General features: G+C 41.5%; 1 protein-coding gene across 2 annotated transcripts in view; it reads left to right on the forward strand.

Moving 5' to 3' along the window:
- The first annotated feature begins 3,632 nt into the window (after positions 1-3,632).
- LOC106567672 (cell surface glycoprotein MUC18-like) overlaps positions 3,633-14,640 on the forward strand; it is a 78,217-nt gene continuing 67,209 nt past the window's right edge. The window contains exon 1 of one of the 2 annotated variants that reach the window (XM_014137229.3): positions 3,633-4,035. In XM_014137229.3, coding sequence (XP_013992704.1) covers positions 3,972-4,035 — 64 coding nt within the window. In that variant the 5' untranslated portion in view covers positions 3,633-3,971. The remainder of the gene's footprint in view (positions 4,036-14,640) is intronic. The other variant, XM_014137230.3, reaches the window with a different exon arrangement.

A 14,640-nucleotide genomic window follows, 5' to 3' on the forward strand; every position in this document is an offset into this window, starting at 1 on the left:
AATACGAGAAGTATTGAGTTGAAAAATTGATTGAGTATGTTTGATATTTAGCAGAAGCTCTTATCCAGAGCAACTAGGGTTAAGTGCCTAGCTCAAGGGCACATTGACAGATTTTTCACCTAGTCAGCTCAGGGATTCAAACCAGCAACCTTAAGGTTACTGGCAAAACGCGCTTAACCGCTAGGCTACCTGACACAGTAATGTGGATACCAATATCCCTGTGAGCCTCCCAGGCCCATGTTGCCCAGGGTTAAGAACATAAATTGTAGATTAATAATAATGCATTGTATTGTATTACTCCCTCTAAACTTATTCCACAGAACCCTTGTCCAAAATGAATTAGTTTAATCTGTTGTTGTTGACAATGTTCTTTTTTTTATAATGTAGAAATAGCACCTCCTGGGACCCCAATTTGAGAACCCTTGCTTTATAGAATATTTTAAAAAGTATCTATATAGTATCAAAAAGGGATCCGCTATGGTTACAAGCCAAATAACCCTTATTCGGCACAATATAGAAGATTTTCTTCGTGTGTGTAATCAAAGCGAGTGACATGGGAAAAAAACATGGTATTCTGTGATCTTGATGATAGGGAATTGTGCAGGCAGCCACGGAAACCGGTCACACCTCAGAGCTCATCCTGATCCTCTGTTGGCTCATCTCTCTCCCTCTCATGTACTCCACATCATCAGCACCTGACCTCACCCCAATAAGCCCAATGGAAATGGATTCATCATATGACACTAGAGTGAGGAATAGGGATATCATGTGTTTTGTAAATGTGATGATTAGTCATAATGGTGATAATTATTTGCAGGAAATGCATTACATTCATCTAGCAAGATAGTGCATTTTTAATAATGACTTTGTCACCCCTGATCTGTTTTACCTGTCTTTGTGATTGTCTCCACTCCCCTCCAGGTGTCGCCCATATTCCCAATTATCCCCGGTGTACTTATACCTGCATTCTCTGTTTGTCTGTTGCCAGTTCATCTTGTTTGTCAAGCTTACCCGTATTTGTCCTGTCAGATCCTGTTTTTTTCCCCAGCCTCTCTTTTTCTCACCCTCCTGGTTTTGACCCTCGCCTCGCCTGTCCTGTCTCTGTACCCGCCTGCCTGACCACTCCGCCTGACCCTGCCTGCCAACCGGTACCCTTGCCCCATCTCTGGATTATTGACCACTTCCTGCCTTGACCTGTCTCTTGCCTGCCCCTTAGACTATTAAACCATTGTTTATTCAACGTGTCCGCATCTGGGTCTTACCTTGATTCCTGATAGACTTTTTGATCTTATTCACCATTAACCATTTCCTTCTTCAAAAATATGTCCAAGAGACAGGAAAGCACAAATACTGTAGTGAGATAGAAACTTCAGTTTATCTTTCATGTATTGTTGGCTGAGTTTCAATTTGGAGCTATTAGAATTTTGACATATTGTCCCATGTACATTGTGTAATTTACTGATGGTCCCTAACTAACCCATAGAGATGTCCAAAGTGAACCCAAATTTACCATGGGCATTACGATTGGGTCACATGCAGCTGTACTCCGAATTGATGATTACTTGTGTGCTGCCAGCTGTGGGCAGGATTGAAACCTTCATTTATGTTGTGATACAGTCACGACCAAAAGTCTCACAAAACTCAGTTTTGTACGAGAATGACTTTATGACCAAAATTCTCCTATTTACACTTTGTAGTCAATTTTGAGGAACATCTGTTTTGTGAATGTGATGATTAGTCATAATGGTGATCATTCTGGTATTTGCAGAAAATGCATTACATTAATCTAACAAGATAGTGAATTTTCAATAATGACTTTTAATCTTATTCACCATTAACCATTTCTTTCTACAAAAATATGTCCAAGAGACAGGAAAGCACAAATATTGTATTGAGATAGAAACTTCAGTTTCAACCTCTTGTCAATTTGTTAGTTTTTGAATAATTAATTTATTGATTTGAGGTATCGTTCCAGTTGTACTTTTGAACCTCATTTTACTGGACTGACAACCTTCTTCGTCAAAGTGATCTTGACTTATTTATGAGACACTTGTACTTGAGTCTACAAAAACCACACTTGTCTTTCCAGCCCACAATCATTCTGGAAAATTCAACTTGGACACTTAACGAGAGTGTGCAGATCATCTGAACTGGCACCTGTCACCTGGTAAAATAATCAGTGTGTGTGTTAATGGTGTTTGACCATTAAATCCTTACCGTCACTCCCTCCTATCTCCCCCCTCCCTCTCTGTTTGCTCTCTAAAGACACAACAGTGTGAGAGACAGATGGGAAACTCTGATACAACATGGGGAGAGAGAGAGAGAGAGAGAGAGAGATGGAGGGCAAAAGAGAGAGGGATAGCTGAACAGAGGGGGCAAGGGATACAATTGATTTGAGATGGAGAAAATTACATTTCAACATGGAATCGTCTTTTTCTGCCTCTATCACAGGGAAAATAAGGGATTTCAGAGGGGGCCTGGGCTCTATGTCCACTTCAAAGGCCCTTTCTCATTTGCTTCAGATTTGCCTTCTCTGCTCTGTAGACTGTACCTTGGCCTCAAGGGACTGTGCTACACTCTGCCTTTTTGCCCTCTTTCGAAATCCACTGGCCAAGATTTGGTGCACTTGGCAGGGGTGGTTGCAGGGTGAATTGCTGCTGTGTACAGTGATGAGTGCTTTTGCATCTGCAGGTGAACAAACACACTCACACAGTGTGATGCATGAGGAGTGTGTGATGGATGCAGAAGGTGACCTTAACTACACTGAGAGTACCTTTGTCAGTGTAGACGGTACCTCTAGAGCCCATTTTGTAAATGGAACATCTTGAGTAAAAACTAAACATTCTCTAATTGTCTACCATTAATTATGATGTGGTCGATTCTGAGAAGTATAAATAAAGTATACATATGATTTAGAAGTCTAAATATACTATCATAGAGGAGATTGAATGCTTTAATAAATCAAAAAGAAAATGTCTTACTGAACAAGATATCCTGCACAGCATAAAATAAAGTAAAAACAGAACATACTGTGTCCTGTTACATCTTTTGTTCAACATGGCTTTATTACCGCCACTGAAGACTGTTCTTAATTTCTGCCCAATGGGTTGATTTCCCTCCATTTGTAACCCTATATTCCCCTGCAATGTGTCTCAGGCCAGGCTAGTAGTGATCTATAGAGGGGGACCCAACCCCGCAGGACAGCTGGAGTGGGAGCCGTACTCTGGAGCCCCTCTCTGCTGCAGCTGTTAGCTGAGGTGACAGTCCAGTGACGAAAAAAACAGAGGTTGTTAACGACCTGCAAGCTGATCTGCCCCAGAGAAGCCCCTTTACTATGGTGGAGAGTTGGGGTCACTACTATGTTTACAAGGACCCATTGGTTGACAATGTATTTCTTCCAATATTTTTCAAATGTACAGTAGCTCTACCTATAGAGAGAACAAAGGATTATTTTAATGGAATAGAATGTGAATTGATTGTTCCAATCCTTTTATGTCCTTGCATTACATGATTGGATTATTATTCATGAGGTATATCATCATAGAAATGGTTTAGGGTTAATGTGCACAATAAATCACATTTTCTCATTTATCAAAGCACCTAGTTCCTTATACACCCCAATGTAAGAATAGCCAAATGAGAGAATACCATTTTGGCCAAGAGGTGTTATTCCAGACAATGATGGTAGGCTTAGCGTCCCTACTGTTATAGATACATTTTCTCGCAAGAAAAACAATCGTGTTACCGTTACCCACTAAATGCAAGAGGAAGGAGGGGATGGAATTTGGAAATCAAAGTACAAAGTACTACAGACAGTACAATAGACGACAAACCTTTTTCTGCAACACGACTCCCTCCCTCCCTTTCCTTCACAACCGTCCAGACTTGACTCGCTCTTTCTTTGTGCGCGCGGACCAAGTTGACTAACTACGTTTCATTTTGAAAGGACTGGATAAGACGGGAGAAACAGCATGGCTTTCCCAAAGAACTCGTTCATATTGGTGTTTCTTCTTATTTGTTCCCTCAGCTGGAATGGTAAGTAAGACAAATAACGTATGTTTTCTTTGTTTTAGATTTTGGGAAACTTTTCTCGCGGATTTAACGAATGTTTCCAAGGGGTACAGTTTGAATGGGATGCACTTCGACTGAGTGAGGGATGCTGTAGCAGCCTAACCTTGGCTTTCGATATTTGGCTGTTTTTAATGTAAATCGAATTTATTTCGTTGCAGTCACATTAAAACCTAGTAGCATATATTTGACTCTTCTGCGAAGCTGTGGACAGTTATTTAGTAATAATAGGCTACACACTTTGAGTTAAAATTGTTTTGCTTATTTTAGGAGCAAGTGCAACTATACAAAATGCAAATGTTGAAATGTGAACTGTTGGACCCCCATGTTTTTGGGAAATGAAAAAGCATCCCTTTTCCCAAACTATAAAAAACTTGACGTAGACTACGTGTAGCCAGAGTTAACTGAACACTTAATTTCCGTGTCATTTTGTTTTAGTGAAATTAATTGGCCTATTCATTAGTTATACGGCTTTAATTACCGTTGCTAAATTGGCACTATGGCCAGTGTGACTATGAAATCACGTTGTCAATCATCATGTACGTGTTACATTTGGAATTCTGGGTATTAAACCTTGTTGTGTTTTTGCATTATGAACATATTTTGCTAACCAATATTATCATATGATATGTGCTGGTTTTAAATGTCAGACAGCCCTCTCCAACGATCAAGAGGTTTAAATGGTTTAATTAGGAGTTGTTTTTCCAGAGCTATCAATGGCATATCTGTGTTTTTCATCTCTCGGGCAACCACGCGCCTTAAAAAAAATAAATATATATATATATATATATATATATATAAACTGTGTTGTGTGTACTGTGCCTGCTTTGATAAAAATCAAAAGGAATTCCAGGACAGTGAGTTTGTATTTGTGCAAGTGTATGTGTATGTATGTGTGCATGCAAGCTCTTAAGCGAAGATGGGTTGGGTTTGAGTGTTGCTTTTACTAAGTGCAGCTCACCTTAACAGTGTGTGTTAGAGATTCTTTTCATGGTCTGACCCTGCTGGTCACAAGATCCCCACAACCTTTCCTCCCCATCCACTAAATCCTCATGGTGTGCAGCTGCAAAATGCATATCCTGGTGGGCTGCTGCTAAATGCATATAGGGGAAACACTTCCGCTGACTCTCACATGTTCATTAATCTACCTGAGTATGGTGTGGCCCTCCCTCTCCTCCACCCTCTCCTCCCACCTCTCGTGCTTCTTCATCTGCATTGCTTGCTGTTTGGGGTTTTAGGCTGGGTTTCTGTATAGCACTTTGTGACATCGGCTGATGTAAAAAGGGCTTTATAAATACATTTGATTGATTCTCCCCCTCTCCCTCCACCACTTCACAACAGGACAACACTCACTCTGCTCTGGCCTTATGCCTAATTTAGCCTCCGAACCCATTTTTTTCCTCTTTTAACTTTGTCTTAATTGGGTCACCTCCACTTAATCCTCCTCGCCCCCCTGGGAGATGAGGTAAAGCTGTTTGTTTTTGGATTATTGACTAAAGATAGAAACCCTTGGCCCCTCTGGAGAACCTAAACAGAGACCGTTGTGAGTAGGATTCCCATCCTCATGTAGGCATTTTTAATCTAACTACACTGTCCAATTTACAGTAGCTATTACAGTGAAAGAATACCATGCTATTGTTTGAGGAGAGTGCACAGTTATGAACTTGAAAATGTATCAATAAACCAATTAGGCACATTTGGGCAGACTTGATACAACACTTTGAACATAAATACAATGGCTCATTGGATCAGTCTAAAACTTTGCACATACTCTGGTGCCATCTAGTGGCCAGAATCGAAATTGCGCCTAAGCTGTAATAATACATTTTGACCTTTCTCTTGCATTTCAAAGATGATGGAACAAAAGAAAACAAAAAACAATTTTTTCTTTGTATTATCTTTTACCAGATCTAATGTGTCATATTCTCCTACATTAATTTCACATTCCCACAAACTTCAAAGTGTTTCCTTTCAAATGGTATCAAGAATATGCATATCCTTACTTCAGGTTCTGAGCGACAGGCAGTTAGATTTGGGTGTGACATTTTAGGCGAAAATGTAAAAAAAGGGTTCGCTCCTTAATCAAGGTACTTGTATTAAAAATTCTTAATAGAAGATAACTGTATTTCAATACAAGGAATTCAACAAAATTGGCCTACTGTGTGAATATTGAAAAATACAGGTAAAACAGAACATGCATGCCTTTTACTAATCTGTGCCTGCCTTTTACTTTAAGTCAAAACATGAGGTAATTTCAGGACTAACAGTAACTGACACAGAATCTATAATCAGGCTCCTAAGGTTGGAGATTCTTTAATGAAGTTTTAGAGAACCTAATCATCAAAACAAAAAACAAGAAAGTAGTGCTCACTTAGCAGAGAAAACAGGCCTGGCTTTCTTTGAATGACACATAACCTGCCGTTATTTGTATGGTTGCATTTTGGGTTGCATTTCTCTCCATATTTCTTGATGCATTGTCCCAGTTCCGAATAGATTCTAATAATAATTCAGATGAAGGAAATAATGAACTTCAAATTAAGCCATCATTGGAATATGGAAGTACATTACTGGCCCCCATCATAGTAGCTTCAGTAGGCCTATGCCCACTCATTAAGCAGCCTGCTTCCTGCTTGATGGAGCAGCCTCTGACCTCTGCTGATGGAAGCACAATGGGATGCTGTTTCTCCTCAGAGACCATTCTTTGCACACTGCTAGGTTCGTCAACAATGGAGCCCTGCTTCTCCTTACAGCTTTAAACCTCCGAATTATTACAGTCCTTTAAGTATGTATTCAGGACTGAACTCAGGTGACCCAAAAAATGAAATTAAAGAAGGCATCTTAAAGGACGCTTTTAAAACAACAGAAGGAAATTCAATGGACCTTTTTAAAGGATCTTTGGTGGAGGAAGATGTTCTCTTCACATCTTCAATGATCTCACTCTTCTACAAAGAGGGGGGAGGCAGCGAGAGAGTTTTTCAAGACGGAATAAAACTTTTCTTCATTTTGGCAGTCATTCTTTTAGTGAGGAAAGGAGCCCTCAGCCCTCCCTCCCTAAAATCCATTTGAACAGCTCCCCAGATTACACACTATTCATCATGAATGTAAACATTCATGGCATAGTAATACACAGCTGCTAGTGGTTCTCTGACGTACATCTAGATAAGATATAATGTCATTAACCAGAGCCCCTGGCTGAGATATCGACGTGTCACTTGCTGATGGGGGAACTCAGCATGCTCATTAGAGCATAATGCAATTGAATGTTAATCGTCCCTTCAGTCACCATATGATGTAACGTCATAGACATCCAACAGGGGGCAGTAACAGGGTAATTCATTCTGGATGGTCTAAGTCAGTGGTCACCAACCGGTCATGCCAACTGGCATTCCTAGTCGATCACCAAACATTTCTGTAGAAAAGCCAATGATGAAGGGTTGCGCACCTTTTTTTTGTGTTGCGCTGTTGGTGGTGGGTACACTTCATTCAGAAGCCCTGTGCACCGGGTAGGTAAAGTGTTCCCATTTTAAACAATTTAATTTGTCTGAAAAGACAAACGCCACCTTCCCGGTGAACTGGGAGATCTGTGGCTAAATTGAGTGTGCCTGCTGCACTGGCCAATCGGATAGTTCAAATTACCGTGCCTACCTGCAGCTTCCACAGCTTTCACGACCCCGGCCACAGCAAAGTTTGATACTAGCCTATGTGAGATTTAATAACTTTTAAATCCATGACCAGAGCAAAACTGTCAAAGAATACAGCAAAGAGGTGCAGTTTTTAGGAGTGAGTTCATGTCGTAAGTTTTATTTAGCACTGTTAACACTGTTTTATTCAACACTATTACAAAACATAAAACTTGCTTCTCTCTACTTCCACTTGTGCTACAGCTGCAATGAATGAGTAGCCAAGTGTATCGATAGCCCTGCGTTTTTATTATAATTAGCAGCTCGCATTGTCATGTCTATTTTAATATCGATATTTCATTTGCTCTGGTCATAGGAACAACATGAATTTGTGCCTGAGACAGATGTGGTGCGATTAGAGTTTTGCCATCAGGTGGAAGACAGTGTCCCCTCTTTCTGGTCAGTCTCACCGGAGGAAAGGAAGGAGAGAGTAGGCAGGGACGGTGAGAGGCGGACCTTCTGCTGCTCTCTCCCTCCCTCTGCTGAGACTAATGCCGTGTTCAAGACAACTGGAAATTCGGAAATCTCTGAGTTCAGTGCGTTCAAGACAACTGTGAACTAAAAAAAAAAAAAAAAAGATCCGAATGGGGAAAACTGTTTTGAACGGTCATCCAGCTCAGAAACTTTGGCATCTTTCTAGAGCTCCGACTTTCCGACCTGAAGTTCACTGATGTCATGATTTGACCTCGTTTTTTCCGAGTTCCCAGTTGTCTTGAAAGCACCATGACCATCAGATGCCGGTAGCATCAGTCCAGTAAAATAAAAGAGCTAATTATTTGCTCCTACTGCACAAACCTCACAAACCTACAGCATTTTTGTTTTTTGTTTAATGTTACATTTTTTTATTCATGTTTAAATAAAACATATGAATGGTAGATCTCGGCTTGCTTTTTTACTGCACAAGTAATCTTGACTCAGAAAAGGTTTGTGACCACTGGTCAAATTGATAAACATGCTTAACCCTTAATGATGGCGCCAACATATTTTTTTGTGTGTTATTGCTTACATTATTTGCTCAGAACGTTTTTTGTGTTATTACATACAGCCGGAAATAACTTTTGGATATCAGAGCATTGGTAACTCACCAGCATTACGACCAGGAATACGACTTTCACGAATTGGATCCTTTGTTCGTACCCCCCAGGGCAATTGAACTTATCCCAGAGGCTGTTCCAAGACGCCACCGGCGGAGAAGAGGTATTCGGAGTGGATTTCTAGTTTGACTCAGGAGGTGTGCACACCATCTACCGCTTCTGATTATATAACTCGCTAATGTTCAGTGTCTGGACAATAAAGTAGACAAGCTTAGGGCGAGGATCTCCTTCTAGAGAGACATCAGGGACTGTAACATACTCTGTTTCACGGAATCATGGCTCTCTCTGGATATACTGTCCCCGTCCATACAGCCAGCTGGGTACTCAGTACATAGCTCAGACAGCAATAAAGAACTCTCCGGGAAGAAGAAAGGCGGTGGTGTATGTTCAATGATTAACTACTCATGGAGTGACTGTGAGAACATACAGAAACTCAAGTCCTTTTGTTCCCCCGACCCAGAATACCTCACAATCAAATGCCAACCGTATTACCTCCCAAGTCACAGCCATGTATATTCCCCTTCAAGCCGATACCACGACGGCCCTCAAGGAACTACACTGGACTTTATGCAAACGGGAAACCACATGGCATTGTTTAAAGTAGAGGTCGACCAATTAATCAGCATGGCCGATTAATTATGGCCGATTTCAAGTTTTCATAACAATCCGTGATCAGCATTTTTGGATGCCGATTATGGCCGATTACACTGCACTCCACGAGGAGACTGCGTGGCAGCCACCTGTTACGCTAGTGCAGCAAGGAGCCAAGGTAAGTTGCTAGCTAGCATTAAACTTATCTTATAAAAAACAATCAATCTTAACATAATCACTAGTTAACTACACATGGTTGATGATATTACTAGTTTATCTAGCTTGTCCTGCGTTGCATATAATCAATGCAGTGCCTGTTAATTTATCATCGAATCACAGCCTACTTCGCCAAACGATTGAGGATTTAACAAGCGCATTCGCGAAAAAAGCACTGTCGTTGCACCAATGTATCTAACCATAAACATCAATGCCTTTCTTAAAATCAATACACAAGTATATATTTTTTAACCTGCATATTTAGCTAATATTGTCTGCTAACATGAATTTATTTTAACTAGGGAAATTGTGTCACTTCTCTTGCGTTCTGTGCAAGCAGAGTCAGGGTATATGCAGCAGTTTGGGCCGCCTGGCTCGTTGCGAACTGTGTGAAGACCATTTCTTTCTAACAAAGACCGTAATTAATTTGCCAGAATTGTACATAATTATGACATTACATTGAAGGTTGTGCAATGTAACATCAATATTTAGACTTAGGGATGCCACCTGTTAGATAAAATACGTAACGGTTCCGTATTTTACTGAAAGAATAAACATTTTGTTTTCAAAATGATAGTTTCCGGATTTGACCATATTAATGACCTAAGGCTCGTATTTCTGTGTGTTTATTATATTATAATTAAGTGTATGATTTGATATTTGATAGAGCAGTCTGACTGAGCAGTGGAAGGCAGCAGCAGGCTCGTAAGCATTCATTCAAACAGCACTTTCCTGCGTTTGCCAGCAGCTCTTCGCTGTGCTTCAAGCATTGCGTTGTTTATGACTACAAGCATATCAACTCCCGAGATTAGGCTGGCAATACTATAGTGCCTATAGGAACATCCAATAGTCAAAGGTATATGAAATACAAATGGTATAGATAGAAATAGTCCTATAATTCCTATAATAACTACAACCTAAAACTTCTTAAATGGGAATATTGAAGAGTCCCGTGTGGCTCAGTTGGTAGAGCATGGTTTTTGCAACGCCGGGGTTGTGGGTTTGATTCCCACGGGGGACCAGTACGGGGGGGGAAAAAATGTATGAAATGTATGCATTCACTACTGCAAGTCGCTCTGGATAAGAGCGTCTGCTAAATGACTAAAATGTAAATGTAATGAAGACTCATGTTAAAAGGAACCACCAGCTTTCATATGTTCTGAGCAAGGAACATAAACATTACCTTTTTTACGTGTATCGGCTTTTTTTGGTCCTCCAATAATCGGTATCTCTATCGGTGTTGAAAAATCATAATCGGTCGACCTCTAGTTTAAAGTGACTAGTGATCCATTTATTAAAGTGTCCAGTGATTGGGTCTCAATACAGTATATACAGAAGGCACAACAGTGCCTCTTCAACCTCAGGAGGCTGAAGAAATTTGGCCTTGTCACCCAAAACCCTGACAAACTTTTACAGATGCACAATCGAGAGCATCCTGTCGGGCTGTATCACAGCCTGGTACGGCAACTGCACAGCCCTCAACCACAAGGCTCTCCAGAGGGTGGTGCGGTCTACACAACGCATCACTAGGGGCAAACTACCTGCCCTCCATGACACCTACAGCACCCGATGTCACAGAAAGGCCAAAAAGATCAACAAGGACATCAACCACCCGAGCCACGGACTGTTCATCCCACTATCATCCAGAAGGCGAGGTTAGTACAGGTGCGTCAAAGCTGGGACTGAGAGACTGAAAAACAGCTTCTATCTCAAGGCCATCAGACTCTTAAATAGCCATCACCTGGTTACTCAATCCTGCACCTTAGAGGCTGCTGCCCTATATACATAGACATGGAATCACTGGTCACTTTAATAATGGAACACTAGTCACTTTAGTAATGTTTACATACTGCTTTACTCATTTCATATGTAAATACTGTATTCTATTTTACTCTATTTTAGTCAATGCCACTCCGACATTCCTCATCCTAATATTTATATATTTCTTAATTCCATTATTTTACGGTACTACTGCACTGTTAGAGCTAGGAACACAAACATTTCTCTACACCCGCAATAACATCTGCTAAATATGTGTACATGACCAATAAAATTTGATTTGATCCTGAAGCAAACTCTCAGGCTCTCAGCAATGCTTCAGATTCATTATTATATCCAAGCCGTGCTTTCTTACAGAGGAAAAGCATAATCTATAAAATTAAGTGTTCTTTTTTGAGGCCAAGAGTGAAAGAACAGAAGTTTAGCTGAACAATCTTCTAGCTCCAGCAGTCAGACACTTCTCAATACCATGAGAACATACAATGCCAATAGGCTCATAACTTTCTTGACTTTACCTAACTTTTTTTCATGTCTTTTCCGTTACAGAAATGGGCAGCTGTAGAAATTTGGTGGATTTGCCGTGTGCTGTACAGAGGCAGCTGGGACGTGTGCTGCTGTGGGCCTCGCCCACACAGCACTACTGCTTTAGCCTGAGTGACAGTTAGCCACGGCAGGCAAATATTCAAATGTACTGACTCTTTGTGTTCATTAGAGAGAAGGTGCTGTCTTAGCCCAGAGGCTTAAAACAGGGCCTTGAAATAGTACTGATACTGATGGAAATACTGACAAAAATGTACACCAAAAATGGTATTGGTCGCAAATATGCTCTTGAATTGATAGGCCAATTTGATATCGAGTAGATAAGAGAATGAATGTCTCAAAGCTTCAAGTCTACCAACTCTTTTGTTGGTGCACTCTGCACTAATCTACTTGCAGCACATCTCAGCCTACTTTTTTGGCCAAGCATCGCAGTTTACATTGCCAATTAATTTTTGCTTGGCACTGGGACTTTATCAAACCATTAATTGAAACTTCCGGATCTTTTATTCTGATTGACCTCGGATGTCTACAGCCCTGACAGCTGTATTCAGGAGCTGAGATGACCATGACACCTCTCATTCTGGAGGCTCATTGATCAAGGCCAAGGAGCCATGGAGTTAGGCCCTGAGCCTTGCTGTGATAAGCCCCCTGAGCAATGATGAGGTGAGACAGGAGTACGGAGACTGAGGGAAGCCCCAAATCGGTCCCCCCCCCTGCACCATTTGAAGTTGCCCGCTGAAGTGTGGACCAAAAGAATGAGTAGGAGCTTCTAAGGGCCCCATGTTGCTCTACCTGGGCTTTGATTATAGGATGGGGGTGATCCTAATCCCAAATGCATCTAGACCTGTAGACAGGGGTCTCGAGGCTGTGCTGATCTGAAGACAAGATAGTCTTGGTTTGTTTGGTTTTACCGTCTCTATTGGACCTCTTGCACTTTAGAAGCATGATACTTCCGTCGTAAGCCCACCCACAAATGATTGTGGTTACATACCCATAGCTTTAGATTTTGGTTGGACGTCTTTACTACACTGTAAAAAAATAAACCAGGCACAGACAGTATATCAAAGAGGCATCCAGCAGTCAGGGCACCCCGGCCTGAGCTGAGGGCTTAGCCATGCATACAGTATCTCCAGAATGTGGATTATTGATTTTAGTGTGGGATTTCAGCTGCTCTTTATGAAGTGGTTAGATTTATCCCTGCCCTCTTGGAGGGAATTTCCTCAGCATTGACTTATCGTATTCGTGCCAGAAAACCGACAAAAAACTGCTTGAGATTTAACTGTTTTATTCAGGGCACCTCTTTCATGAGAATGGAATTTTTAAAATGTATTTAACCTTTATTTAACTAGGCAAGTCAGTTAAGAACAAATTCTTATTTACAATGACGGCCTACCCCGGCCAAACCCGGACAACGCTGGGCCAATTGTGTGCCGCCCTATGGGACTCCCAATCATGGCCAGATGTTACACCAGAAGTTTTAGCCTTGCAGTATCTAGCGCCTTCTGTAAAATACTGGTTGTTTATCAAAGTCAAATGGGGAGATCAACTATGGTAATAAGGGCGTGAGAGTTAATTACAATCATCCAAGTGCATCCAGGGGGTGAAGAATTTATCATTGGCAGATACCAGGGCAGTCACTTTCAGGGCAAATCTAGCACTATGTAGAAAAACCACATCATGCATACTGCTCTTGCGAAAACATTTATTTTCCTGTTCATTTCAGGAAAAAAGCAGTAGGGTGCAAGTGCTTAGTACTTTTACACCTTGTTGGCGGTAGGAAAGGAAGTTTGTATGCCAAAAGCTTTGCGTCCAGCTGTTTGCCAACATGTCTTTGTATAGTTGACAAATGTCTTAGTAGGTTACACTGTGACTGTTCTTTGCTTGTGGTTTTCTCAGGGCAGAGCCTTGATGAAGCCCACAGCTGTGTTAATCACATTGGTATTAACGGTCTATTAGCATTTTAAATGTGTATAACAGTACATTATATTGATGATAGGCATTAGTCTGGGTCGCCTAATTTTTATGCCATTATAGCCATTAAAGCTAGTGCCTGAGCTCTCTTTGGGCAATATTAGCCATCTCGTCTGTACAGTATGTCCCCTCATATTGGAGTGCCCATCTGTGGGACACATGGCACTCTCTTGGGCAACTCTCTTGGGCCAGGATCTCGGCCCTGGCAGAGATCCCAATGATTCCAAAGGGACTCAGAGATCTTGCTGAAAAGCCCCCCATTGTTCTTCCTTTGCCCCAAGCCTCTCAAACACAGTTCAATAACCAGCAGCTGCACACACCTGGCACCCAATTCACAGACAATGCAGATTTTGGAGGGGGAATGGGCAGGGGAGGGGGGTACTACGCTGCTCAGGTTACACAGAAAACATACACCACAGTGGACCTCCCCCTCCAATCCTCCACCCCCTATCCTCCGCAGTCAAAAACATGTCCTCCCACACATCTCTCATGCCTAACCCCCCTCCCCTTGTTCCCACTCTCTACCCCCCTTGTCTTTGTTTGGCTGGTATCCCTGGTGGATTGAGCCTGAGGCTGCCAGGCCTCTGTGTTTCTGTTGCTGTAGTAAACAGTATTGATTAACATAGAAATACCAAAAGCAGAATAACAGCACCAGTGGTTTTTAGATAAAGGGACAGACAGGGTGGAGGTGTGGGGCAATG

Source organism: Salmo salar, chromosome 13, assembly GCF_965601325.2.
Source record: "Salmo salar chromosome 13, fSalSal1, whole genome shotgun sequence".
NCBI lineage: Eukaryota > Metazoa > Chordata > Actinopteri > Salmoniformes > Salmonidae > Salmo > Salmo salar.